The 27,907-nt window shown below is 36.9% G+C and overlaps 1 protein-coding gene across 1 annotated transcript in view; it reads right to left on the reverse strand.

The window, feature by feature from the left end:
- Positions 1-27,907, reverse strand: part of HSD17B4 (hydroxysteroid 17-beta dehydrogenase 4) — a 67,045-nt gene that overhangs the window by 20,272 nt on the left and 18,866 nt on the right. Inside the window, exons 12-20 of the mRNA XM_026865581.1 lie at positions 25,929-26,035; positions 24,064-24,297; positions 23,584-23,635; positions 22,277-22,348; positions 20,710-20,813; positions 16,152-16,217; positions 5,654-5,723; positions 2,219-2,325; positions 1,833-1,919 (exon numbers count right to left, since the gene is read on the reverse strand). Of these exons, the coding sequence (XP_026721382.1) occupies positions 1,833-1,919; positions 2,219-2,325; positions 5,654-5,723; positions 16,152-16,217; positions 20,710-20,813; positions 22,277-22,348; positions 23,584-23,635; positions 24,064-24,297; positions 25,929-26,035 (899 nt within the window). The remainder of the gene's footprint in view (positions 1-1,832; positions 1,920-2,218; positions 2,326-5,653; positions 5,724-16,151; positions 16,218-20,709; positions 20,814-22,276; positions 22,349-23,583; positions 23,636-24,063; positions 24,298-25,928; positions 26,036-27,907) is intronic.

A 27,907-nucleotide genomic window follows, 5' to 3' on the forward strand; every position in this document is an offset into this window, starting at 1 on the left:
TCTGTTTTAATTTTTTAAATAATTAAGTCAGGGAAGAAAAAAGATTTAATTCTGGCCTAACTCTCTCTATAGAGACAATATGATAAATAGCCAAATTGGAGGAATATCCAGTACCACAGCATAGCTTACTGCTACGGGTGAAATTTCAGTAATTGTTATTAATGAGTCATTAAGACTGTTATTAAGACTCAATAATAACAATTATTCAAATCATGCCTACCAGCTTGTCATTGGCTGCCACTCCCCTTCAGACAATGCTGAAAATGGATTTAAACCAGCATATCAGTTATACATCTACTTTTAGTTTTACGTAATGAGAGTTTATTTAAAGGAGAAAGATGGCTTTACTTCAGATTAACAGGAATTGTGCAGAATTCTTTTTCTTGTATAACAGCTGAAACAAAGTGGTTTTCTAGAATCCCGTTAAACATTGCATTTTCTCTCCAAAATAAGTGACTCCATACTTGTGGAAAAACTTGTAGCAAAATCCCCCAAAACTCTACATACTAGCAATGACTAAACCAAGCACAATAGCAAGTCCAGCCTTTAAACACAACAAAACATCCTACTCTGTTTACAAATTCCAAAGGGCTTGGAAGCATATAATGAATTTTGTTAATTTACACTGCACACACAAATTCTCAAAAGCAAATACTTGAAGTCTAAAAATTCTGTCAGGACTGGGTGGTAGTAACTTTTAAATACAGCTATGCCATCGCCAATACAGTAATCTCCAAAGTTCATATGAGGCAGCAAACTGTCTTGTTTACTACTAGTAACCAGAGATGGAGAGTTGGTACACAGTAGCCTTGATGTTGTTTTTCTGAAATTCAATAGCTGCTAACACTGTTCAGGTCTGCAAACAAAATTTACCTCCTTCAGTAAACATTTATTCCACAAAACTGTATTCCTGTGGAAACAGCAATCCTATGTCCTTATGACAACCCTCCTCACTTGATTTTGCCTGCCCAACCCTCCCTGTTGCTGCAGTCACCAATCAATGCTAGCTACATTTTTACAGAGATGGGGTTACAAAACTTTGGTCAGCCAAAGCAATGTAAATTGCATATGCAGAAACCAACATATACTGACAAATACCAGTAGAAAATCATAGTTTAAGAAAGTGACAGTGTCATAGGACACTACAACAGAATCAATGAGAACTTACTTTTCAGCTCTGCATGGAGTATTTTACCCTTAGCTTCCAGTAAGTATCCTACGAAGTGTAGGAGAAGATTACAGGATACCCACACAAAATGCTAACAGCAATGCCAAAGAAAATAGAATAATGTAAAACCTGGTTTTATAAAAGGGTAAACTCTGTTCTACTGCAGTTACCACGTTCAACTGTTATGAAACTTCCATTCTCAAGTTGTTCTGTGTAGATGCAGCTTAAGTTTAACTGAATTTAAATTTGTACAAGTTTACCTGCAAAAACTATCGAATTGATTTAAGATAAACAAATGTCAAAAGAAGATACATATATAAGGTTATGATTAACTACGGAAAACATGTACAAACTATGCTATGCTGACCTGAGAATGACTGCTTCAACAGTGGACAAACAGAAAGTAAAACACAATCAAATGAGTTCTCATATTATTTAATAACAATGGGTGTATTTAGTCTTACGAGTATAATGGTATTTTAATTGGAATCTTAGTGACACCATAAAATAAGTAAGAATATTTCATTCTATTCACTTAGTTTCTTTACAAAACCACCTTCAGTGGTGTGCTTGATAAGCTACTTTTTTTGCTTCCCCTCACATCCTCAGTCTTTTGGCCAACACATCTTTCTCTAAGGCCACACAATGGTGAGTGTGTTCTGACCTTGGTCTGAAAATGGATTCTGTTTCCTTCCTTCCACATTTCTGTCTGTAAAGTTTGCCCTGGAAAGACTGGTTTTGCAAAGCGAACCTGAAAAAAGAAAAGAAAAATTAAGAGTGTGAACAGATCTGTTGTACATATGTGCAAAGCTTAAAAGTACAGGCTCTACTGAAATGAGATAAAGCAAAGAGAAAAATCAGTCAACTAGCAATGTAGCAAGCCTAAATATTTAACTAAACATACCAGATAGAGGCAATAAAACCCATGCAGCAAGAAGTAAAAGGCAGTTAAGACAGTGCAAAAGCCTTTTCGCACCCTGAAGAATTTTTTTTGCACCAAAACCAGAAAAATCAAGAAAAAAAAAAATTGCAAAGAATGAACACACAGACCTTGATCGCCTTGAATCTGTTCACATCATTATTTGCAAACTGCTTCAAAACATTTCTAGCAGCAAACCCAAAGGTGCATAGTCCATGAAGTATAGGCTTCTGAAATCCTATTTCAAAAAGTAACATTTTAGCATTTACAGTATTAGGAGTTTGCATGTTGCTTCTATAAATACCTATACTTTATTAATAATATTTTCTTCCAATAATGTTCTTAATCCTTTTCCTTTTTAACGTAATTTATCTCACTGAAAAAGTATCTGCTACCATTTATTGTTCCCTCTACTTTGAGGCAAAGGAAAGTGCTCACTGAGAACTAGCACTCCAACACTGCCAATGCTATCTCTCAAGCAGAATTAATGCCTGTCTGTAGAGGTGACAAAATGAAAAATAAGCAGATTGGCTGTTTTAGAATACATGCATAGGCACACCAGTTACACAGGTACATGGAAGTATGCCTATCAAGGCTAAGAGGCATTGTAATGAAAAAGTAGTGATACTAAGATAATTTGATGCTTCCCATTTTTAATTCCTATTCATGGTTGCCAAAACTCTTCTAATATAGTGCACACTTCAGGATTTTTTTTCTTTATTTCAAAGTGGAAAAAAACCTGTAAATACTTCAGGCATTTTGAACACGTCAAAAAACAAAAAAAAAATTTACAGTGTTTTGTTTATACCAACATCTTTGGTCAGGTTTCCTTGTACTTCTACACTTTCGAGCAGGAGTTGAACCTTGGCAGAGAATAATCTTTGTATCAGCACTGAATATTTTTTCAGTCTTTTCAAAGTCTGACAAAATAAACCTCTACAAACTGGACTGAGGTTTGCTAAACTGCAACAGTTAAGTTTTAAAGATGCTGCTTGTACTGAGTATGTCCTGATCCTTTAACAGGCTGCTCTGACCTGACAGGGCACATTAACAATAATTGATCACACCTGGATTCGAGACAGGTCTGTCCAGCTTTGGCTCTGAAACCAGTTGCTTTGCCTGGAACTCATCTGACACTCTCAGCTTACTTTCTGAGCTCTAAACAACTCCTTACAGCATCTGCACTGCACGAAAAGTTGTCCCAAGGGACAACAACTGGGAGAAGAAAGCAAAATCAAAACCAACGAACCAAAAAAAGAGGACACAGGAAAATTCTAGAATGCAGAGAACCACCAGATGTAGAAGAAGAAGAAACCACCTTCAAGACGGGGACAAAAAAGCTCAATGCTGGGAAAAGTGAGAATTCTGAGACACAGCCCAAAGGTAAGGCAAGAAGTCTTGGATGAAAAACAGACATTTTGACTCATTCGGTTAGGACAGAACACATGACAGAAGGGCCCGCTAAAAGGATCATGAGAATGCTTTCTCACTGTAAATATTTCACTCTGATCATTCTGCCATTTCTTTTCTGTAAAATATTTGAATATGCACACTTTTAATTACACTGTCTTTTTTGTACACTGTGCACAGAGTATTTCTGAAAGCACAAGGATATCATTCAGTCCATTTTAAAACATGTTACTGGCATTATTTTAACAATATCAGTATTCAGTATCTCTTATACAGAATGTTATAATGACATTTAGCTCTTTAAAAGTTTAGCGCAATTCACCATGCAAGAACCTAAAACCATTTTCAGAACTCAGAAGCTGACAAATATATATGGTTCTATTCTTCCAGTATTTTCTTTACAACACTAATGCATAGTCAAAGAAAAATCTGTAAAACAATCAAGTTATTTTTTATCTAGCTCAGAATGAAAACAAAGTAGATGCTGCTTTTACTTTCTAGTATCTCAGAAATACTCAGAAGCTACAGAAATAAAGGCACAAGAATATAAACAGCTGTTTTCATGTAGTGTTTCTCCTCTGAAACATTACCCACAGGAAGGTTTAACAATAATCCTGGAACAACCGGAGTGCATTACACTTGAATGCTTTCTTCTACTGTATGCTGTTGAGAGCCAGCCAAAGAGAGCATTTACAGAGATTAAAGACAAGAAGGTGTCTGAATATGCCCAAAGAAAAGAGGTTTTGTGTAACTAGAAAAATATATTTGTGGAGTGTCTCTAAGGTCATTTTCTTTTTTGTTTGAACCAACATTTACTACAGGTATTTAAGTAGGAGACTGCCACAGTTCCAAAATCCAGTGCAGCAGTTTTCTGTTCAGACAAAAAGACTACCTCATCTACAAAATTAATTTCATTTTTCACTAAGTGACAGTGCTCTTTGTCTGAGCAGTTAGATTTCTACTTCTTTCATTACAGCTTTACAGAATTATCATTATTATTTTAAATATTGGGGTTTCAATTATTGATATGTATTTTTCTCCAGCATCTTCAAGTGTAATTGAGTGATTCCATCTAAATATTTATACAAAAGCATCACCTGAACAAACAAACAGAATGGTTCAATAAACTGTGGGAATTTCTTTATGGACTCTGGTATTTGTTTCTAATTATTTATTAACACAAATTTACAGAGAATTATAAAAACAGAGTTAACCAATTAGCATGTGTTTATGAAAGGAGACAATTTGTGGAAGTGTGTTAAGTGTGATCTGAACAAGGAAGCATAGCTTTGCTCTATTCATCTTGGTAAGAACACCATACAAAGAAACTTCTATATTAAAAAGAAGTCACTGGAAAACTGCTGACCAGCTGTAACAGACTAGTATTTTCCTGTAAAGTTTATGATGATAGTACACATAATATTCAAGAAAATTTCTTAAATCAAATTGCTGTCTGCCTAATCACACTGTACTACTAGCAAGACCTGAAAAGAACTCTGGAAATATCTTTACAACAGAAATTTAAGAAAAGAGACCTTTCTTTATTAATTATATCTCTGCAAAAATCAGTTAATGCAGCCTATGGTCTGTTGCTTTGGCATGTAGCATCACATAAATTAACAAGCTACTGCAGTAGCAAGAGGCACATTTAAACAATTTTATAGGAAAGAAAGGCTAACTAACTCCCCATCCTCCTGAGATGTTCTGGCATTGAGAAGAATACACAGAAGCACACAAAATTCCACTGACACTAACATAATCTCAAAATTATTTAGATGGAATATGTATTTATCAAAGAATTTATGAATTCCTTCTGAAGCTTTTGATGGTCAAGTATTTCCTTCTGATTATGAAACACAGATTGTAAAGATGGGATAGCAGCAACAAATAAGCTCTAAAAGGAAAACTGGGTAGGAAGCAAGTTTCCATTGTAGATAGATTCCAAGCATCATTCCACGTTCCTCCAAGAAGCAGCACTTTAAAGTGAAGTGTCATGCAGAACTTTGAAGACATCTAATGGTGACTCTAAGAGCAGCTATAAAAAAAGCACGCTTTTTTCCCAGCTTGTTAAAGACATACAAAGTGAAAAAAAGATTATAAATACATTTACATCATACATCATCCAAGTATTAATACAATGCTATCCCTCAGCTCACCTCCAAGAGCAGCAAAACTTGGATCAATATGTAAAAAATTCCAATCCCCACTCAGCCGATATAAGGCAGCCTGCAAAAACAGACAAAGGAAAATGGGAGACTTGGCTATGCTTGGCAGAAACGAATAGGAGTCACTCAAAAACCTGTGACATTAACAAATTTACCACAATCTATTTTACTAGTTCTTAGATAACATACTCTACAACAAAGCAGGTAAAATAGAAGTTAAGTATTATTGTGTAGACAAACTGCCAAGGCGCCAGGGAAACGTGCCAAGAACTGTCTGTGGTGTCTTGGTACATAAGAAAATAATGCAACAGCTTAATGGGAAGTAAAAACAACCTACTTTACTGACATAGAGATCCACCTTCACTAAAATTTGGCAACAGTGAAGTAATGCATTTTCTAGAATTTGTCCATGGGATCTTCAGCTTGAAGTGTGATTTTCAAGAGTCTTCTCCCATGAAAGATTAATCCACAACTTTTAAAAAAAAAAAACAAACCACACCCAAAAGGTGGTGTGGGTTGTTTGTTTTTTTTTTAAACACTCTACTGTGCTTTTTTGACATTTGATTCATCTTACACAGATTAGAAATACCCTTACCCTTCCCTTTTAAGAGTAACATGATTGATTAATTATCAAGTGTATTAATTATACACTTCTCTTTTAGCTGCTTCATGAGTAGCTGTTCCCAATATTAAAAGCAAACAAAACTCCAAAGTAACACACCTTTTTAGAAGACTTTTGCTTCATGTTAAATATTCTCTTTTGCTAGTAAAAAGTACAGAAATACAGCTTTATTGTATTGTATATAGTGTGATGTGAATAAACCTGAGAAATTATGAAGAATATGCCTACTGTAGTTCAGTCTCCTGTCTCTGTGTGGCCTGAGCATTTTCATTATCAAATCTTAGATTTGCTTTATGTGTACATTGGCCAGTAGTCCATAATACCGGAGGGATGACACACGAGCCTGTGCATCTTTCTGGACCAAGAACTTACTTCTTGGTCATCAGATTCCAGTGAAATCCAGTGCGTGATTGTGGGCACTCTCTAGTATGATATTCCCAAAGGTATAGAGAAAATCAGTACATCACATTAACTAACACTAGTGAGGTTTTCAAGAATTTAGTAGTTTTATATGATGGCATATAAAAATTGAACACAAATTTAATTGAAAAGAGCTTTTAAACTGAAACACAAAGCTCTAACTCTCACTTATTTGTCCTGGTAGCCTTCATCAATACAGCAAACGTTGTGAGTCTCAGTTACAGTGGTATGCAGATGACATGTCACCGCTTTTGTGTGAGAATCAGATACATGCACTAAAAACACCAAGAAGAAAATCCTAAAGTGCACCATAGTTTAAGTACACAAATCTTAGAAAGGCAAGTACTAAACTAGTACTTCTCCATGGCTCCTTACATTGTTTTTTACTTTTTGCAACACTTTTCCTTTCGAAAAGACATATCAGTAAGATAGCATCACTAGATCTGAAATTTCTAACTGTAATTCTACTTTCACCCAAACCACATATTTATTATAACTTTTTTTAAAAATATCTTCTAAACGATCCTCTTTTCTTTCTTAGGAAAACAGTAAAGACTGGAAATTTCATACTAATGTAAGACTGTATTTCAGATGGGTAAGAGTTTGACCGTCCAATACAAACAAAGGAGAGGGCAAATACTTTGCTGAAGGAACAGATAACCTGAAATTAATCTTACAGCATCACCAAGAAGTAGAAATAGGTAGGATATATCACCTGGTGAGAAGAATAAAGTCAAGATCTCCTGAAGGCAGTATCCACCAGAACCAGAACTCTTTATCTAGCAATCTACAAGCCAAATCAAGTCCAAAAGAGCAAGCCAAATGGACTGCCAAGTGATCCTATGACACAGGGGGCACCCAAGGAGCGTGTGGGAAAATACACACTGCTGGTTAAGGGTGGAACAGGAAAGCAAACTGTTTACTCTCTACTACACCACTAAGGCAGCCGGAGTGAAGTGATGAGCAAGAAGGGACAGCTGGAAACAGGCTAAGAATTACCCATCCATGGAAAGCACCTGCTCCCCTCCCTTACTGTTCTCTCTTACCTCAATTCTCACAAAAATAGAAGAAAAAAGGGGAACTAAGACTGCCACCACACACCCACTCACACACATAAAAAACCCACAGCAGATGAGATTCAGGGAAGAACATGCAAATGCTGCTCTTCTGACTTGCTGTGTCTTCACTTATCTCCACTCCTGAGTAGTTGTTGAAACTATGTTTTCACTGTGGAAAAGTAGAGATGAGCAGCTTTGATGTATCACTGACTTCTTTGCTAAGAGCTGTCTAAGGCCTTAATGCCACCAATATCAAAGTTACAACACCATGAAAAAGACTTTTAGTGAGGAACAGACCCTGAATTCCGTTTTTTTTTTTTAAAAAAAAAACAACAAACCTGACAACTTGAAGAGACTTGCTTTACAAAGTAGAGTATCATTGTTCAGTACCGAAGTTTTCTTTTAAGAGCGTGTAAAATCTAACAGCAAATTGCCACTCTTGAGAACAAGAAAATAAAAATTGCTGAATGTGAAATAATTAAATAACTAATTACTTTTAAACTAAATTAAAATTCTAAGGTCCCACTTTCATTCTTCCATTAATTTGAATTTTTATAAAAGCTGTCAGGAGGCTATGTTCATGAAGGGGCTGTTGTAAAAAATTTTAATTCAGACTAAGTAACATTTAGTTTTAGTACTGGAAAATTCTATTTATGTCTGATAAAAAAAAGACATATTTCTGTTTTAAGCTCAAATCTCAAATCTAGCTATGCAGCTGTTGTTTACTAAACTGTAATAAGAACTAGCTCTTTATTTCGGATGATAAGCCCTACTTGGGAGACAACACTTCTACCAAATGCTTTTCAAAATTAATGTAGTAAAAATACTTGTGCTTTCCTAACAAAACAAATGTAGCATTTAAAAAATCATTTTCAGAGAACTAATGTGATTAATCTATTTAAAAGTCTGACGTATGAATACGGAAGACAATACTTGTCTTTTTGTACTTTGAACAACTCAAAGTGGCACTGCACACACCCTAGAAAACACCTAGGCTGAACTGAACAAATCAGTTCCACAGCAGGTTATTTTAGATTCAGTTCAGCCAAGTCAGGTCTGCCAACAACAACATTTACCATGGTCTTTGGCATTACTTCATTATGTAACTACATTCGACATGTGAACAGAACTGTTTAAAGCCTTGTTGATTCTATGATTCTACTTTCTATATTCCTCAAATAATGACATTTTTTTTTTTTTTTTTTTTTTTTTTTTTTTTAAAGTGATGCATCCTTGGAGGATGACAAAAGTCAACTGATGTGGGTCATTAGATTGCAGTCAGTCATAATATGGTTAGACTGTTCTCCAATTAATAACACAAACTGTCAAGTCTCATTTCCTAACAATTTAAGAGTTCTGACAGACCACAAAAGAAAAGGTGATATCCAACCTGTTTGTGCCAATTTTTCAGTCTTGCCTGTAGAATGCAATAAAGGTCAGTCCTTTAACAAAAAAGGAAGCTAACCATCTGTATATTTTCCTTTCTAACTGGGGAGAAAAAGGGTTCTGCCCAAGAGCTAATCTTACCAAGTATATCTGCATATATATACACACACACACACGTACATCTTTGTGTGTACATGTGTGTACAGATACCTTATGTAACAGCTTATTTAAGTAAGAGCAAGCAGTCAATCTCACGACAAAAAAACAGCCACAAATCTCATCTACACATTTTAGTGAGCTCTGATTTCCAATTACAATTACACTTACAAGAACAATTAATGTTTCTGGTTAAACTGGCAGTTCTGATGCTACAAGGGCTCAATTTAGTAATTTAAGTAATTTAAGTAATTAATTGTACTTAAAATTAAGCAGGTACTCTGACTATCTGAGATCCTCATTTGCCATATCTTCTTTTTTGATTAATTACCTCTGGAAGTGTAAGGAGATATATTAGGAAAAAGCAACTGGTAGAAATCAACACATAGAAAGATAGAAGGGTTTATATGTTCCTCCACATAACAAACTATTTTTCTCAAAGCAACATATGGGGAAAATAAACAAAACAGAATTTCTTCCTTACATCTAATCTACATCTAGTCTCCTTCAGTTTAAAGCCATTGCCTCTCATCCTACCCCTATAATCCCTGATAAAGAGCCCCTCCCCATCTTGCCCATAGCCCCCTTTAAGTACTGGAAGGCCACTATCAGGTCTTCCCAGAGCCTTCTCTTCTCCAGGCTGAGCAACCCCAACTCTCTCAATCTATCCTCACAGGGGAGGTGCTCCAGCCCTCTGATCATCTTTGTGGCCTCTTCTGGACCCACTTGAGCAGATCCATGTCATTCTTATGTTGGGAGCCCCAGAGTTGGACAGGGTCTCACAAGAGCAGAGTAGGAGGGGGAAAATCACCTCTCTTGACCTGCTGGCCCAGGATACAGTTAGCTTTCTGGGCTGTAAGCACACATTGCTGGCTCATGCCCAACTTTTCATCCATTAATACCCTACAAGTCCTCCTCTGCAGTGCTTTTCTCAATCCACTCATCGCCTAGTCTGTATTTGTGCTTGGGATTGCCCTGACCCATGTGCAGGACCTTGCACTTAGTCTTGTTAAACTTCATGAGGTTTGCATGAGCCCACCTCTCAAGCCTGTCCAGGTCCCTCTGGATGGGACATCCCTTCCATCCAGTAAGTCAACTGCACCACACAGCTTGGTGTTGTTGACAAACTTGTTGAGGGTGCACACAGTCCCATTTGCATGTAGCCGAAGATGTTAAACAGTGTCGCTCCCAACACTGACCCTGGAGGAACACCACTTGTCACTGCTCTGCACTTGGGCATTGAGCCATTGACTACAAAGCAACTCTTGGAATGCAACCATCCAGTCAATTCCTTATGCACTGAGAGGTCCATCCATCAAATCCATGTCTTTCCAATTTAGAGACAAGGATGTCATGTGGGACCATGTCAAATGCTTTGCACAAGTCCAGTTAGATGACATCAGTGGCTCCTCCCTTATCTACCAATGCTGAAACCCCATTGTAGAAGGCCACCAAATTTGACAGGAACAATCTGCCCTTAATGAAGCCAGCATGGCTGGCACCAACCACCTCCTTATTTTAATCTGTTTAAAATATGCATAAAATCTCTCCAAGAAAACAAACAAACTGGAAATAACCAACTTTTTTTTTTCTCCATGTAATGTTAACAATTATTTATTCTATCTAGGCATATGTTCTCAAAAACACACATTTAAAATTAAAACACAAATGAAATTTGTGTAGAATACAAGATGACTTTTCACAGGTAACTATCCACATCCCAATTACACAGAAGCTTGTAAGGGTCTTATCATACAGTCCTCAAAGTAAAGCACTGTCTCACAGTACTCAACCTGTTGACAAAATGCAAAAAATGCAGTAGGTTTTAGTTTAATAATTCATTAGGCTATTAACTGTTTCCCATGCATGTCTTTCCAAGATGTCTTTTTAAAGTTTGTATTGCAAAGTTCACTACATTAAGTTACATTAAGAACTGCAGTTTTAGCTGAACTTGACACAGTGAAAAACTAAACTCAGGTAGCTAGAGGACAGCAGTATGAGCAAGAGGACTGCAGAACTAAGAATGACTCAGAAAGATAAGGACACTCCTGCAGTCCTAGTCACAGGATACTGATGACACTACTGGAAACATAGCACATGCCAAATATTTTCTCCTTTTTCAGAGAAAATGGAAAAGAACAGTATTTTAGAAAAAAAACCAAACCACTAAAAAGCAGCAGTTTTCTTCACACCCTGTCAGTCAGTTCTTGATCTATAGCTGCGACAGAATGCTTTACATAGCTTGTATATTTTAAATCCTATCAGGTTAGTCCAGGTGTGAATTTAATGAATCTCTCTAAAAGTCTCTGAATTAGTAAAATCATTATATTGCTAAACTTTTTTTTTTTTTTTTAATATTGCTCACTGTATCACATTCTCAAAAATCACCACTGGATTTTACATGTCACTCCTTTAAACACTCTCTGTACAATTAAAATGCCTCAAACATCTATAAACATATTTACATTGCAGACTCAAAACTGTAAGACTGCAGAAAAGGACGTAACTGTCAGCAGCACAAACCAGTTTCAGCTCTCCAATTTAACATCTGAAGGCCAAATTCTTCAAAGTACATCACATTTTTGAAGTACACCACAGAAATTAGAAACACAGCTTCTATGAATTTCAATTTCAGTCTGTAATGCTCAGATACCCTCCTGCTAGTCTGACTCCCAAATTTAATCTTGCAAATTCCATTGTCTCATCCCTTCCTGTCAGTTATTGATTAAGGCGAAGCTATGTCTGAGTACTCTGAGATATCTGGGTTACAGTTGCCCACAGACAATAAGAATTTTATGGACAAAGCAAAAAAAATACATTGTCGAAGAACTGCAGCTCCAGCCAGTCACTAACCATGAGATCACTATACTCTTATTACTCCTTCTTGGAACATAACTTCTTGCGATACAGGAAAAATGACTTCCTACACTATCTCAGCTCATGCCTAGAGCCCTCTCTTTGCCTGCAGGAGGAGTTCTTGAAGGAGAGAAAACACACCATTCATGACTACATGGCTGAAAACTGTATCATAAAGCATTGAACACAAAGGGGATTAAGACTACAAACACAGCAAGCTTTATTTGGAATGCTTATCTTTTTAGAGACTTTGCAACATTTAAAACATTACTTTAGTTTTCCAAATGAAAGCAACTTGAAAATGACAGGATATCAAAAAGCTGTTCCTCCAACAGATCAGTTATCAGTTTTGGTTTCATCAGTTCTAAGAAGGAATTTAAAATTTTTTTTGAAAGCAAGGACAGCCAGTTTTCCTGAGCCTGGAAACCACAGAACAGAAGTATCATGTGCTTAAGATACCCAAGTTGCATGGAAAAGCACCTCTGGCAGAAATTCTCATATGATAGTTCACATGACATTGCTTTGCAGAGACTTACTGGGGGCAGAGTTGCACGTACACAGTTGGTCCCAAAGCATGGTAGGCTGAGACACCATGTTTTTCAAAATCTATCTTTTCTAACTCTTTGACACTCTATTTCTCCCTCTCAGTGTAAGTAACAAATAGCACAGTCAGAATTCAAAGTAGGAGAATGCTTTAGTGAAATATATGATACTGTTACAAACTGGCAACGTTTCTTAAAATTATTAGGCATTTCACTGAAATGAGCTGACATGAACAAAATCTTGGAAGTCCTGCAAACTCCACATGTTACAGCTTTATTTTTTTCCATATAAGCAAACAGGACAGGTAGCTTTCAGAAGAGAGTGGGAGAAAAAACCAGAATACTAAAGCTGAAACAACTTCTCAAAAAATTCAATTTTATGAGCTACTGTTACACTGTTTATGCATTGTCACAACATTGTGTATTCTGAATATGAATTTTATTTCTTGGGAGGCAACCCGCACAATATCAGAATGTTGCAATTTTTTCCACAAGCAAACAACAAACACCCCACAGAAATGCCCTCAACAAACTCAAGACTCCATATCTGTTTCCTTTCTCAAGAGACCTGTATCACTTGAAATCTTAAATATCTACTGCAGCTTATTTTGTGTGTCATAAGAAGACAAATTCCCAAGAAATCGACACATTTAGGAAGGGAATGAAAACTCCAGAGACAAAACTCTCCAGAGATACAGGTAATTCACTGCCTGTGATTCTTAATTGCATTAGGAACCATTCAGCAAAATCTGTTTGATTAATTTAAGGCCCTGGTTCAAAAACCAGAAGGACAAGAGTAGCTTGGTGATACTGAAGCTCTGTAACTACATTACACATTCCCTGCAGGGTTGAAATTGAATGATTCATTTCTTGCTAAATGGCTAATAGTCAAACACCCTCTAGACTTCTTGATATTCCATCAAAAAGTCTATTTTATTCAAAAGATTTATGGCAGTATATCTAGTAAATGATAGCTCAGAGAGAGAACAAGTTAGAAAGATACCACAGCACATGCACATCTCTAAGGGGCAAGATGGAAAAAAAATGTCACCTAGTTCTTTGTGGAAAAATTCACAAACAGAAGAAATATTTTCTGTTCTTGTTCAGCAGGATGCAAATTTTAAGCCTTAAAGCCTTTTAGAAGGTCATATACTCCTAAATTTTTCTTAACCATTTTTCATCTTTAAGCAGCTTACACCATGATACTGCAACTCATCCATAAGCACTAGGTGGTGTTAAAGAAATTCTCAGGAATGGGTACAGATTTGAGATAAACATTCATTATACTACCTGCTATTAGTCTTTGATACCACTAATCAGAAGGATTAGCTTGTTGTGTCAATGGTCACTGACACAACACAATCATTTTTCAAGGAACTGTAGGTGGCTGTACCCTCCACTCTGCTGAACACATGGTGAAGGACAAAAATGGTTACTAGCCCTCTGTTCTCAGCATCCTCTTCACTAAGCAGCACTTCCTCCTGTCTGAAAACATGTAAAAAACATTCTTCCTCTTGGAAAAAACTTAACTCAGTGTAGCTGAGTTAGAACTGAATATAACTTTCAAGATAATCTCAGTCATTGACTTCAGCAAAAGGTAGAAGTCATCACTGTAAATATTTTTAAAATATGCATGATGGTCTTCTTACCGGAAAGTTTACAACATGATCATGTTATGAAAAATTAAGGGGCAAAAATGCTAATTACAAAGAGCAGTTCAGCCACATAATCGTGCTACCACGAAAACTGAGAGGTGAATGTCACAACTAGCACTGGAAATTAATACAGTTCGTTAACTCAAATGCCATCTGCAAACTGACTCCTTCTGTCCCATACTCTATACTAATTCAATAGCTGAATGGCAACAGCCAACATCTTTTTCATTTAAATACTAAGAAAAAAAAATTTCAGAAATTTGAATGCAATTTGTGTGCCAGCTTCCATTTTCAAAAAGATCTTAGGGAGTTATGTGTCGTTCCACAGACACATAAATGTAAGATCTTGAAAACATTTCCCCAAGCTGTCCTTCACATGAAAGTCTGTATTCCTGCCCATAAAGTTTCCAAGTTCTACACATTCCCCCTCATGTACACAGGCATCATCACTTAAGCACAGATGCTACTGAATAATTCGGCACATAAGCCTTCTTGTGATTCTCAAAGGCTGTGGCTCCTGCAACATCTAATTGGAGAGGAATTCTCTTTATAAACCTACCTGTCAGAGTAGATCTTAAAATAAAACAAGTGTGGAGGCTACTCTGTACCACTTCATTAACTTCCAAAGATCAATTTTGCAGTAGCAGTTTCCCAACTTCTGCATTACAGGGTCACTATCATTCTCTTATCTCATGAACTTAGCATTTTATACACAGTAACAGTTCCAGACATAAGAGTTTAAGGCTCAAAAATTAAGATTACTGTATGACAAGGGGATCACATCATCTGAAAATTGATGGACCTGGAATTCCGATATAATCATGCAGAGTAAATACTTCTAACTACTGGGGCATTAGGGTTGCTGTAACTTACCTATTAAAGTGCCGGCTGCTACAGAGGACTTTCCACTACATTTAACCACCTCCCAGGAACAAAGTACTCATCACTGTTCCCTGCTCCTTGCTCACCTTGCCAACTTTCAATGAAGCCTGTTCAGAAGAATTAGACATCTGTACCTCCTAGACCTATGCTGTGCATTTTAGTCAGCTGCATGAGACTTAAATTTAATCATTCCAGATATAATCAAAGGCTAAGCACAAATCCCAATTACCACAGTTCAGCTGATGTTCAACACTAATTACACCTCCAAAAGCTACAGCCTCCTGCCATACCTAAACTGCTTTTGAAAATACTACTCAGTGTCCTAATACTGGTAGCTCCAGATATTCCTGTCTTATTTTGACCTGTGTATGTTTACCTGCAGAGGAGGATGTATTTATTTACTCAGGTTTTTGCCTATGGAAAGTAAATGCCTGTGAACCAGTGAGACTGTGGACAGATGCAAACCTACCTGGCCAGATAACTGTCAATATTTCAGATTTCTCGGACTACTACTACAGAAATTTAACTTCTTCAAAACTATGAACTTTAAGAACCTTCTTTTTTGGTCATGATGTCTTGCTTGCACCATTTGTTGTAATTTCATAGATTCTGAACTACTTTTTTTTAAACTACAACAGAATAAAAATGTTCATCTCCTCCTCCTATGTAGAATTTTGTAATAAATGATTATAAAATTGCATCAGCCTTATGAAAAGAATGTTTTAGGTAATATACTGATATAACATAACCTAGCACAAATTTTAGCCTCACGTTAGACAAAAAAATATACACACAGAAATATATAAAAACCTGAGGCGTACTAGAAAATTTGAACTATTAGTGAATATCACATGAGACTCCTTTCTCTAAACAAAACCAACATTTCCAAACCTAGAGCATTCAAAACTTTACCTGATCAGCTGTTGTGACATCAGAAATTACAGCATCAGGGGGTCTCTTGGGTGGATTCACCGTTACCTAAAGCAAAAGTAGTAGTATTAGTATTTCACTGCAAAAAACTTTTATCCACACTATGCTAGAATATATCAAGTATGTCTAAAAAGAAATAGCATTTACAAAGCTGTTAAGGTTCCTCCTACCCTTTCTACATTTACAAACAATTAGAAAGATGTATTTAGACCAGAAAAAGCCTCTTATCAACGTTAGCTTTACAAAGATAGCTATCCTGAGGCATCAGATCTGGCTAAGAGTTACACATTATAGTTGATCAGTTTGATTACATTTATTCCAAACTATTCAAAAAAGCTCAAGCAAGAATTATTCACTCAGAAAAAATAGTTATCTCATAGAACATTAGTGTTTTGGAACACAGAAACAAAAATGAATCTTCTAAAATAACAGTTTAAAAAGCACAATGGAGTACCAAATTATGTACTACCTCACTCAGGGACTACCTCACTTTTGGCCTTTATAAGCTTCCAGTTCTTTTTTTATTTTGAACTTTTCTCTTTGGTTTTTGAAGCAACTTGGTTCTCACCTATAGTAATTCTACTTAATCTTAGTTTGACCAAGCTCTTTACCAAAGAAAAAAGAAACCAAAGGAAAGTGAGTGCTGTCTAGTTTCACACCTAGTAACAGCAAAGACTATTTCCTGTTTATTAACAGCAGTGCAAAGCCACCTCTTGGGTGGAAGACTTGATAACATCCCTCCTGCTCTTGTCACTTCAGAGAATCACAGTAGATCTGCATATTAATAAGCTTGTGCCTGCGCTAGAACACTACTTAATATGCTTTCAAAACAAGAATGGATTGCCAATCTATTTCCAGTTGGTTTAGAGAAACTCAACCTGACCTACCCAGACATTAAGATGCTAAAACTAGCCAACATATGAATAATTAAGGAAACCTCTCTTCCACTAGGGCAAGAAAACCCCAATTTAAGAGGAAAGACATGACTTACACAACATGCCGCTTATGATAGACCTCAACTTGGAAACTTGTTCTCCTCAGTTTGCAGATACAAAATGCGTAAAGTGACAAAAAGACACATTATAAAGTATGTCTGATCAGCCTGGGATTTCTTTTTGGCACAAAGGAACATGGAAATCTTTAATGAGGAAGGTTTGCAAAGACAAAGCAGGAAAATTTATCATTTGAAATTGGCCTCTTGCATGCAGAGGCCTCTGTTGAATTTGCTATCACTGTGTTGTCTTAACCAGACTACACCTTGTTTTCTCCTATCACAAGAAGGACTGCTGCCTGAAACAGGTATTTTTTTATACTTTAACATGTAAAATTATTTATACAGCATTCTAATACTTCACTACAGCAAAGAAGTTGCAGTTGCCTGAAGTGCAGTGTTTAACTAAAAAGTGCCAAGGCACTACACTGGACTCACTAATAACGCCACTATAAATTAGCAATATTTCCTCTGAACCACTATTTTCTTTACATACACTATTGTAAGATCTAATAAAAGAATAATTAAGGTTTCCATCAAAGACCTTCATATACTGTCTGCACAGCAATATTCTATGAATTTTTTATACTACACAGATATTTTTCCTATTTCTCTTTGAAGCACCAGGCATTTCAAAATTTGATTTGTGAACTTACATATGGGAAGAAAATCTATGTAATTGATACAGATTTAAGACAAAAAATTTGTTAAGTTGACATCCAAAAAACCCGAAGTACATTATTTACAGTATTACAGATGTAGAAAATCTAGGTATTTCATTATAAATTTTTAAAAATACTGAGTTTAAAATATCCTCTATTCAATTATTTATTACTGTAGTGCCTCAAGGCAGTAGTTCACATTAACAACTTTTGGTCACAGGTGGGACTACCCTTAAACACAGTATTGAAGGAGACAATAGTTAAATGCCATGTACCTGAACAGCTACTTCATGCATTTGGACACATGACACTGTCTGTCATTTGCTTACTCACCCAAAATGCAGGAATCCCACTCCACTGGAAATGAGAACTATAATGCTATTACTCTTTTCCTCTTTACACTTTCGAAACCTGTTTCACGCAAATGTGTAGATTTATAAAGAGCTACACCTAGAGTTCTGTTCTAAAACTGCACTTTCAAACCTAATAACACACATTTGAGTACTTCTCAGTTTTTTACTAAGCTCATCTTTTTCTAGAGCAACATCTAGCAATACTTATATATGATCATAATTAGCTGCAAAAATTTAACACACGAAGAACAAGTTACTAAACACAAACACTCTATGCATACATACCCACAAAATGATTATTAAGAATCAATTTATTTTTAAATATAAATCACCCCTTTAAACAGAAGTGTCATGCCTTGAGCTCAGAGGGCAACTGAGTAGGTGAAGCCACTCACTCCCCCTTCCCCCTGCCCCAGGGCTGAGAAGGAGGAACTAAAGGAAAAGGACCAGGAAACTGAGGAGGACAGGGAGGGATGACATCATTCTTTAAGGCACAGGCAAAAGACAGACTCATCAGGGGAAGAAAAAAAGAACACCAATTTAATACAGACAGTAGCAACCCCACTTAACAGACACAGCAGGACTTGAGAAGCATTACCACATCTTGAAAACACCTTACCCATATCCCTCCCTTCTTCCTAGGCTCAGCTTTGCTCCCCATTTCTCCACTTCCCCCTCCACAGTTGCACAGGGGGCAGGGAATGGGAGGTGCAGTTGGCCCTGACACTTCTTCCACCTCGACGAGAAGGAAACTTCTGGCATTCTTCCTGTTCCAGCGCACTCCCCCTCTCATGAGACAGTACTCCACAAACTAACTCCAACATCAGTCACAGCAGGAGTCCCATGGGCACGTGGGTCACCCCCACATGTTGCAATCCTCCCAACTACATCAGTGGGGGCTACTTCCCATGGGGTCTCAGCTTCTTTGGGCACAGTCACCTGCTCCAGTGTGGGGCCCCCCACAGGCTGCAAGTCAGCATGTGCTCCACCATGGACGTCCATGGTGGCAGGGGGGCAGCCCTGCCGTCTCACCATGGGCTGCAGGGGAGCCTCTGCTCCAGCATGCCTTCCCCCCTTCTCCCTTCTTCCACTGACCTCAGTGTTCACGCAGATGTTCTCCTCACAAAACCCACAAGTCCTCTCAGGTTCCCCTTCTTAAATATGTTATTGCAGAGGTGCAGCTAATTGGCTCAGCCTTGGCCAGAGGCAGGTCTGACTTGGAGCCAGGGGAGCTTTGAGAAGCTTCTCACAGGGGCCACTGCTGTAGCCCCCTCCCCTGCTACAAAAACCCCTGACACTCACTCAAACCATGTCTATCTCTGAGGTGGAGAAGAAGAATACACTGTAAACTGACAACATACATATCATGTATACCCAACTAGATAAGTAAGCACTGAGGCAGAAACTGAAATGTGATCACGACAGCAGAGCTGAGACAGGTTTAAATCAGGACTCTGTTATGAGCCTAGTTAGCACAATCCAGCATCTCACTAGTAGGCCCCTAGACAAAGTATCTAGAAATCTCAACTTATTCGTCACTCTCCTTGCTGACCATGCTCAAACATATGCAACCAAAAAATCTGTTCTTAAAACTACATTTTAGTTAGATAAAGCTCCCCAAATCTACTTGAGAAGACCAAGACTTACAAATAAAAGCCACTTCTCTGCTCTTGTTCTGATCTAAGAGGTCCCTAAAAATTTTTCAGATCAAAAGTAGATTGAGAAAATAAAACCTTTCCAAAGCTAGCTTTTAACAGGAAATTAGTAACTTTCCTTATCTGTTCATTTATGGACAGCACGTTTGGGACCAACTAAATACATAAATTCAAAAAATATAAATGTTCTTTTGTTTGCAAAGCTTACATTTGGTTTCATAAAACCAAGAGTCAAGAAGATTCTTTCCAAATTGGACAACTGAACTGACTGCATCTTTCATCTGACCTACAGTAGTAGGATTTTAAGGAATTTAGCCCAAAGTACAGCATGTAGCAGATTGTACCACTTCTATGGAATTAGCTGAGTCAGATTACAGCCTGATACATTGTGGACTTCAAAACATCCTCTTCTAAAAGATCTACTATGAATCCTCTAGAGAAGCATTCTGTCCACATCATCATGCACGTTATATGAATTTCAATTTTATTTTAACTTCAGACATAATTTTCCTAATTTCAGTTCCACAGAATTTATATTTTAAACATTTTCCAGAGAACCTTCTATTCTGTTTTCCATTAGGATATTCCTCATCTGTAATTTCAAATATTTGAATGTAGGAATATCGCATTGTTACATGTTTAGCAATTCACTTTTCTCCCTGATTGTCAGAACAGCACCATTAGATTCCCAGGCCCTGAAATGTACTTTTTCACTTATGCTCTTCAATGAACAGAAGTATTTAAATTCCATTTGAGTTTGTACTGCCACACTACTCGAATGCTAGTTTATCTTTCCTAGTTGATAAAGCAAATATTTTTCTTGCAGTGCTGACAAATTTTTATGTATTTTTTCAAAAATATGAATATGCATGAATTTACCTTGGCCTTTTCTGATGTTCGTTTTCCACCAAATCCTCCAGCTCCAATGAAAAACAAGGAGAACTGATTATAACACACTAGGTCCTTTCCACAATAGGTATTCACTGAAAGACAACAAAAGAGGAAGGTCACATAATGACTTTGATCTCCTTTTTCATATAGCTAACAAGGGACAATGGTTACACTTCCATGTTACACTGTTGCAAGTCACTTCCTGACTAGTGAAGACCAGTGACTGTTTCAAATATCATTATAATGAATTTTATCTATATGAAGACATTAAAATTTAAAAATGAACTATCATATGTTGATGACATTCAAAATGCTAAAATGTTTCAAACCAAAGTACTAAAATTAGGATTTATTAGTATTTGTTCCATTGGCTATTTATTTAAATGACAGAATTGTGCCATAAAATATGACATATTAGAAGCTATTAAGAATCCCTAGTGCATAAAGCACATTACCAACTCATACAAAAAGCGGTACTAGTACTTTGTATGAAAAGAGTTCAGAAAAAGCTGTAGTTTAAGGTCACCTGTTCCTTGTTTTGAAGAAGTTAAACTTCTTACATTGACTCAAGTTTCACCTTCCCCTTTCCAGTTCATGCCTATTCCACTCCCTTGCACATTAATCTGAAATTTATAGTATTGTAAGTAATGTTAATGTCCAGTTCAGGAAATTTAAAAACCACTAATGTCCAGTTCAGGAAATTTAAAAACCACTAAGACTCCGCTCACAAAAATAATTTCTGCATGTTGCAGAAACAGACAGGCTTAATGCTAGCACAGTACAGAAGCAAAACACAGCTAGAAGGAACAAAGGGACAGAAAAGACCTTTTCACAATTTTATCTGCACAGTGAGGGAATAAAAGTTCAAGACTGTTTAGAGATTCACTCCCTATCAACCTGCCTCTGCAGTCTAATTTCCAAAGGGACCTTTGTATAACCACACTTAAAATATATCAAAATTCTGAAAGTGACAACTTATCAACTTCCTGGAGACATTCAGATCCTTTAATTTGGACAAGAAGGAGGAAATGAAGTTCATTTTGTTTAGAAAAGAATAATGCAGACATAAAAAAAGAACAGAGGACATGCTCTCAAAGATAGCTGCTTTGCACATGACTCTACAAAGCATACACATATGACTAACCTTTGCGAAACCAATCCACAAAACACAAGCACGATGTGCACACAGACCCCCTTGCTGAACAGTGGCAAAATCTAAAATGGCTGCCTTCACACAGGACTAAGTATTATTATTATTAAGGAACTTTGTTCAGTTTGTACAGTGCACTATTCCATCTACATAAGAAAAAACCAAACCTTCTCTGAAATCTTTTTCCAAAGAGAGTGTTCTTATTTCGGTATCTTAACTGCCCAAGAGCAATTACGTTATATATTTACACAGCTACTGCCAACTAGCTCATTTCTCAGCAATCATCAAACTTTAAAAAGCTAACAGTCTTTACTATGTTAGTCTGGTAGTTATTAGTACAGCTAGTTAAAAACTGGGTCTCTCAAATTTTACTGCATCCCTTCCAAAAACTATAAACCTTCTTACCGTCTATAAGCAAGACTGCTCCTGATCCTTTGTCAAGAATATCAGCAATGGTTGAAACTGAAGTTAATTGCCCTGTAAGAAAAGAACATGTACATGTTGCAAGGTTTTGCTTCAGGAATGAATTCCACAGATCACTCTTTACACTTCCTTACTAACAACAAGAATAATGGTAATAATAATCAAACTAATAGTCATAGTAACCACAATCATTGTGATTATAATAAAAGCGTCTGGGAATCTTTGCAATACTTGTTTTGCAGATGTGAGGAATTTTTTATTTTTTACTTTTAACAGAATCTTGCTATACTTTATGTATTCAGAGCTAAACAAAAATCGTGTCTCAGATTCAAACACATCACTAACTTCAAAGACAGCTCAGATCACTTAAGGATTGTCCACAAATTTCAAGAGGGCTGAGACAACTACAGTTCTACAGAATAAAAGCTCAAGCTCAGGGCCTGGGCCTGTGGGTTTATGGAGTTTGTCTCTAAAGAGGATATTACTCTAGAGATATATGTAATCATAAATGTTTACATAATCAGCCTATGGAATGGAAATATAAAAAGCCTTATGAGTTCCTGTCAATCCCTTATTAATTATCAGATTTCTCTTAATATAATTTTCATGTATTTCTTGTTTCAACAAGAAATGCTTGTGGCTTGCAAGCCTTTTTTCTTTTTTCTCCCACTGTCTGGCAAAGTTAGTTTTTAAAACTAATGAAGAAATCCAGACACACACATGCATATCCTGAGTGAGCACCTCTCAAGTGTTGTAATCGGGGAAAACACAGCCATCTATGAAAAGAGCTTGTTACTGCAGTAACTAGTATCTTGAGAATTTTGACAGGAAGAGAAGCAACTGGTTTTTAGCCTCCTCATTGCGATGTCCATTCATCCTTTACATACATAATTTAAATCTTATCCTTTTGTAGGCACACAGATATAACCAGTGTTAAAGAATCTTTAGGTAAACATCCTGAAAGTTCTTTAACACAACCTTACAGAAAGAATTAAAAGTTCTGCTAATTAGTATCAAATTACATGAGTAATACACCAGCATGTAGTGTATTTGTTTATTACATCAAAGATTAGGAAGGAATTTACTAAGTATAGTACAGAAAAGTAACACCTGATCTCAAGAACAGAGTTTCAGAATTCCTTCAATAACACAACAGGTTGCCTCTCCCCACTTGTAAAAAGATAATGTAAAAAAATCCAGCTGGAAGCAAAACTTCCCTGTTTCCATTTATAATAGTGCTACAGGAACTGTCATCATAATGAAAAGTGAATCAGCAACACAGGACTGACCTGAGGTTGGTAATGGTTTATACAGTTCCAGGTATTGCTCACCATGCAACATCTATGTAAAGAAAGGCCGTGTTATAACAATCAAAATATTCTATTGTTTCCCAATCACAAATGCAAGGAAATATACAGCTGTTGTAGAAAGTGTTGAGAACAAATAAAAAAAACCCACAAGTTTTTTGTTTTGTTTTTCCACTTTAAACCCCAACAGAAAATATTTTCTCAGAATGTTTAAAACTTTCATGGTTTAATAAAAGCATAGTGAACCCAAATTAAAATTTAACAAAAACCTGATCATTTATACCATCTTAGGAACACAGAGGTTAAGTGAAGTAAGTGCATAATTTCTTAGGATGTAAGAATACAAGACAATGCATTTCTCTTTTCTAGAATAAAGGGAACTTACTAATATTACACACTACTTAAAGTCATATTATAGTTACATAAAGCACAAACAAAATTAGATATTTAACTCTTCCATACCTTTGTGATATCAATATTTAGTCCTGGAAGAGAAGGAACACCATCAAACATCGAAGTCTGAGCAGGAATTACTCCAAAACTAGGTAGACAGCAGAAATCTTCACTTCCTTCAAATAGAAATTTTAGGTGATCTGGATCCTTACTTGACATTCCCACACCAAGGGCATATAGAATAGGCTCTAAGTGAGTGTATTTATATACATTGGTAGCCAACTCCCGGCCAATAATGCTTGCCTGGAAATTAAAAGTCAGTATAAATTAAAACTCAGTAATAGTTAATGTTGCTATTCTATTCTACCTGTAAGCCTCATATCAAACAAGATTCACATGTGAGCACTTTCTTCACTTTTCATATAGTCAAATGTAAACATAAAGTACTAGTAAATATACCATAAAACATTTATGTATTTGTTGCAGTACAAGCAAGTCTAATGTAATGCATTATAACCTGTAGCAAGCAATTTACTTCAAAAGTAGTTAACTTCATACAGCGCATTTCTAAAAAAAATAATTTCTCTAAAACAAACTATGAATGAAAAATTAAAACTGTAGTAAGGTTGAAACGAGCAAAAATTATCTATCTATAGAGAAGGAGCCAGAGCAAAACAATACCCATACCTTGCCTGTTCTGAACAATACCCTAACTGAAGAGGTTTACAGACTTACAAACACTTGCATTCTGCATTATTCAGTCTATTTAAGTTTTCCCATCATCAATAAGAAAAATAAAGAGGAATCTGGAAATGTTGCCTACTCTGCTTCCTCTCTTCACAGTTGTCATGCCTTGAGCTCAGAGAGCAACTGAGTAGGTGAAGCCACTCACTCCCCCTTCCCCCTGCCCCAGGGCTGAGAAGGAGGAACTAAAGGAAAAGGACCAGGAAACTGAGGAGGACAGGGAGGGATGACATCATTCTTTAAGGCACAGGCAAAAGACAGACTCATCAGGGGAAGAAAAAAGGAACACCAATTTAATAAAGACAGTAGCAACCCCACTTAACAGACACAGCAGGACTTGAGAAGCATTACCACATCTTGAAAACACCTTACCCATATCCCTCCCTTCTTCCTAGGCTCAGCTTTGCTCCCCATTTCTCCACTTCCCCCTCCACAGTTGCACAGGGGGCAGGGAATGGGAGGTGCAGTTGGCCCTGACACTTCTTCCACCTCGACGAGAAGGAAACTTCTGGCATTCTTCCTGTTCCAGCGCACTCCCCCTCTCATGAGACAGTACTCCACAAACTAACTCCAACATCAGTCACAGCAGGAGTCCCATGGGCACGTGGGTCACCCCCACATGTTGCAATCCTCCCAACTACATCAGTGGGGGCTACTTCCCATGGGGTCTCAGCTTCTTTGGGCACAGTCACCTGCTCCAGTGTGGGGCCCCCCACAGGCTGCAAGTCAGCATGTGCTCCACCATGGACGTCCATGGTGGCAGGGGGGCAGCCCTGCCGTCTCACCATGGGCTGCAGGGGAGCCTCTGCTCCAGCATGCCTTCCCCCCTTCTCCCTTCTTCCACTGACCTCGGTGTTCACGCAGATGTTCTCCTCACAAAACCCACAAGTCCTCTCAGGTTCCCCTTCTTAAATATGTTATTGCAGAGGTGCAGCTAATTGGCTCAGCCTTGGCCAGAGGCAGGTCTGACTTGGAGCCAGGGGAGCTTTGAGAAGCTTCTCACAGGGGCCACTGCTGTAGCCCCCTCCCCTGCTACAAAAACCCCTGACACTCACTCAAACCAGAAAAACAGTTTAAAACCCACCTTTCTTTTTGCAGACTGCAAGCCAACTTAGAAGTTGATAAGTAAAATAAGTCTCTCTACTTGAGGTTTTCAACCTTGAGTGCATCTTGTAGACAGATGTACTTACCATGTCACCAGATGAAAGGACCACTGATCCAGAGCTTGTTGAATTCATAGAAACATTCCCTTGAGACTCTATCTGACTTAGAGCATCATTCAATACAGTTATGGACTCTAGAGAAAGGTATTTAAAATAATCACTTATAAATAGCCATAAATGAGACATTCCAGTTAGACACACAACAAATATGCCAGCAAATGGGAGATAGCCTGATGCTTCCCAATTCATTTTTAAACACAATAAATATTCTTCTATAAATTGAGCATAATTCTATATTTTACAAGCATCTACGTAACAGCTGATAAGTGATCTCTTCTTATTAACTCTACATAACTTACATTCAATGAGTTCTGCACCCAGCAGTCAACCTATCTAATTTCAGTGCCCAAAACACAACTCGTGCTATACATCACCACTCAAGACAAAAGGAATATGCCAGTAATTGTTTTATTTCCTGAACCACAATCTTAAGAAGATAATGGGCATCACATTTCAACTGAGTCAGAAGCAAACACCTGAAAACTAGTACTGCTTTTCTTATCTTGAAAACTATTTGCAATACAAGTAACAGGTGTCATCTGCAATAAAATACATTAAAAAATAAAATTAAAAAAAAATAAATAAAATAAAAATAAAAATAAAAAAAATTTATCAGCAACAGCACTTGACCTTGATCATACCAGAATCATTTAATAACACTCTCACTGATTTTCAAAGCTTATTACACAGGAAAAGCTGTCTTTAAGGATGGAATGTTCTTTCAAGGACTCCTGGGTATATTTCTTTTTATCTATGACAAACATCAACTGAGTGAGATAGATCTATGGTTCTAGGCCCAAATTTCTTGAGGTGTATCAGCAGAAAGTGTATGTTATGCTTTAAGTTTCAAGGTGGTTTTCATCCTCTAATATCAAAGGTACTTTTAAGATGCCACACCTCAGGTTGCCTGAAAAGCGTAAGCACCAAATACATGCAGCAAAGCTTTTATTCTTTTTTTTTTTTTTTTAAAAAAAAAGGGGAAAAAATGTTAATTTCTTTTTCCCATCCCCCAAGAGTTACAGAACTCTTTCAGTTAAGAACTTCAGCGCTGACATACTCCTTTTAGCTTTCAGGGACTGCTAAAGTAGCATGCAACTGAAATGTCTCAACATATTAATTTCAGTCTTCACTGCTCTTCTGCTGCCTGATGTAAGGAACTGGATGACTACTATAGCATTACATTTACAGTAACATTTTAGCAGTTGACCAGATATGAATCTTTCAAATGAGACAGGGTTACACCTTCAAAGAAAGTAGAAATTAGATTATCACATTAAGTACAAAGGTTATAATCAAATATATTGTTACAAGCTAACAATGTGATATGAGGTTGCCAAGAAAGATAAAACATTATAAAATCACTGATGAGTTTTGGATACTGATAGGTAGTTTCAATAGTCTTTATTTTGCATTCAAGTACTCAAAGAGGTGGGGAGAGAACCACAATGCAGTACAAGTTTTCAGTCATGTAAACACATAAGAATGTCTGAAATTAAGGTGTCAGCAGTAGACTCAACTTTGACAATTTCTACTTTTCAATACATGACTCTACAAAGCTGAGTAAGATTCTTCTAAGATTCAAGAAATAGCTCAAAAGGTATATTTTTGGCAGAAACAAAACAAGTAGGAAACATTTTCATTAATATAGTTATTTTAAATATTGGGTTTAGGGTATTTAAGTTTTAATACTGTCAGTGAACTCTAATACCATAAACGTCCACTACCCCAGCATGGTCTGCTACTGGGCCTAGCTTTGTCTGAGAAGGAATACAAGACAACATGCCAACCTACTGCACATGCAGAACACATTCTGAACCTTCTGTATCTCATTTAATTTGGTCTTTCTGCTTATGCACAGGCGCCCAGGATCTCTCAGGATCTCAAAACATGGAATCATGTTAGCATGACACATATGTCAGCTCACTAGATCCAGCTGCAATCGAAAG

This window comes from Athene cunicularia (assembly GCF_003259725.1).
Source record: "Athene cunicularia isolate RWA chromosome Z unlocalized genomic scaffold, athCun1 chrZ_part1, whole genome shotgun sequence".
Taxonomy (NCBI): domain Eukaryota; kingdom Metazoa; phylum Chordata; class Aves; order Strigiformes; family Strigidae; genus Athene; species Athene cunicularia.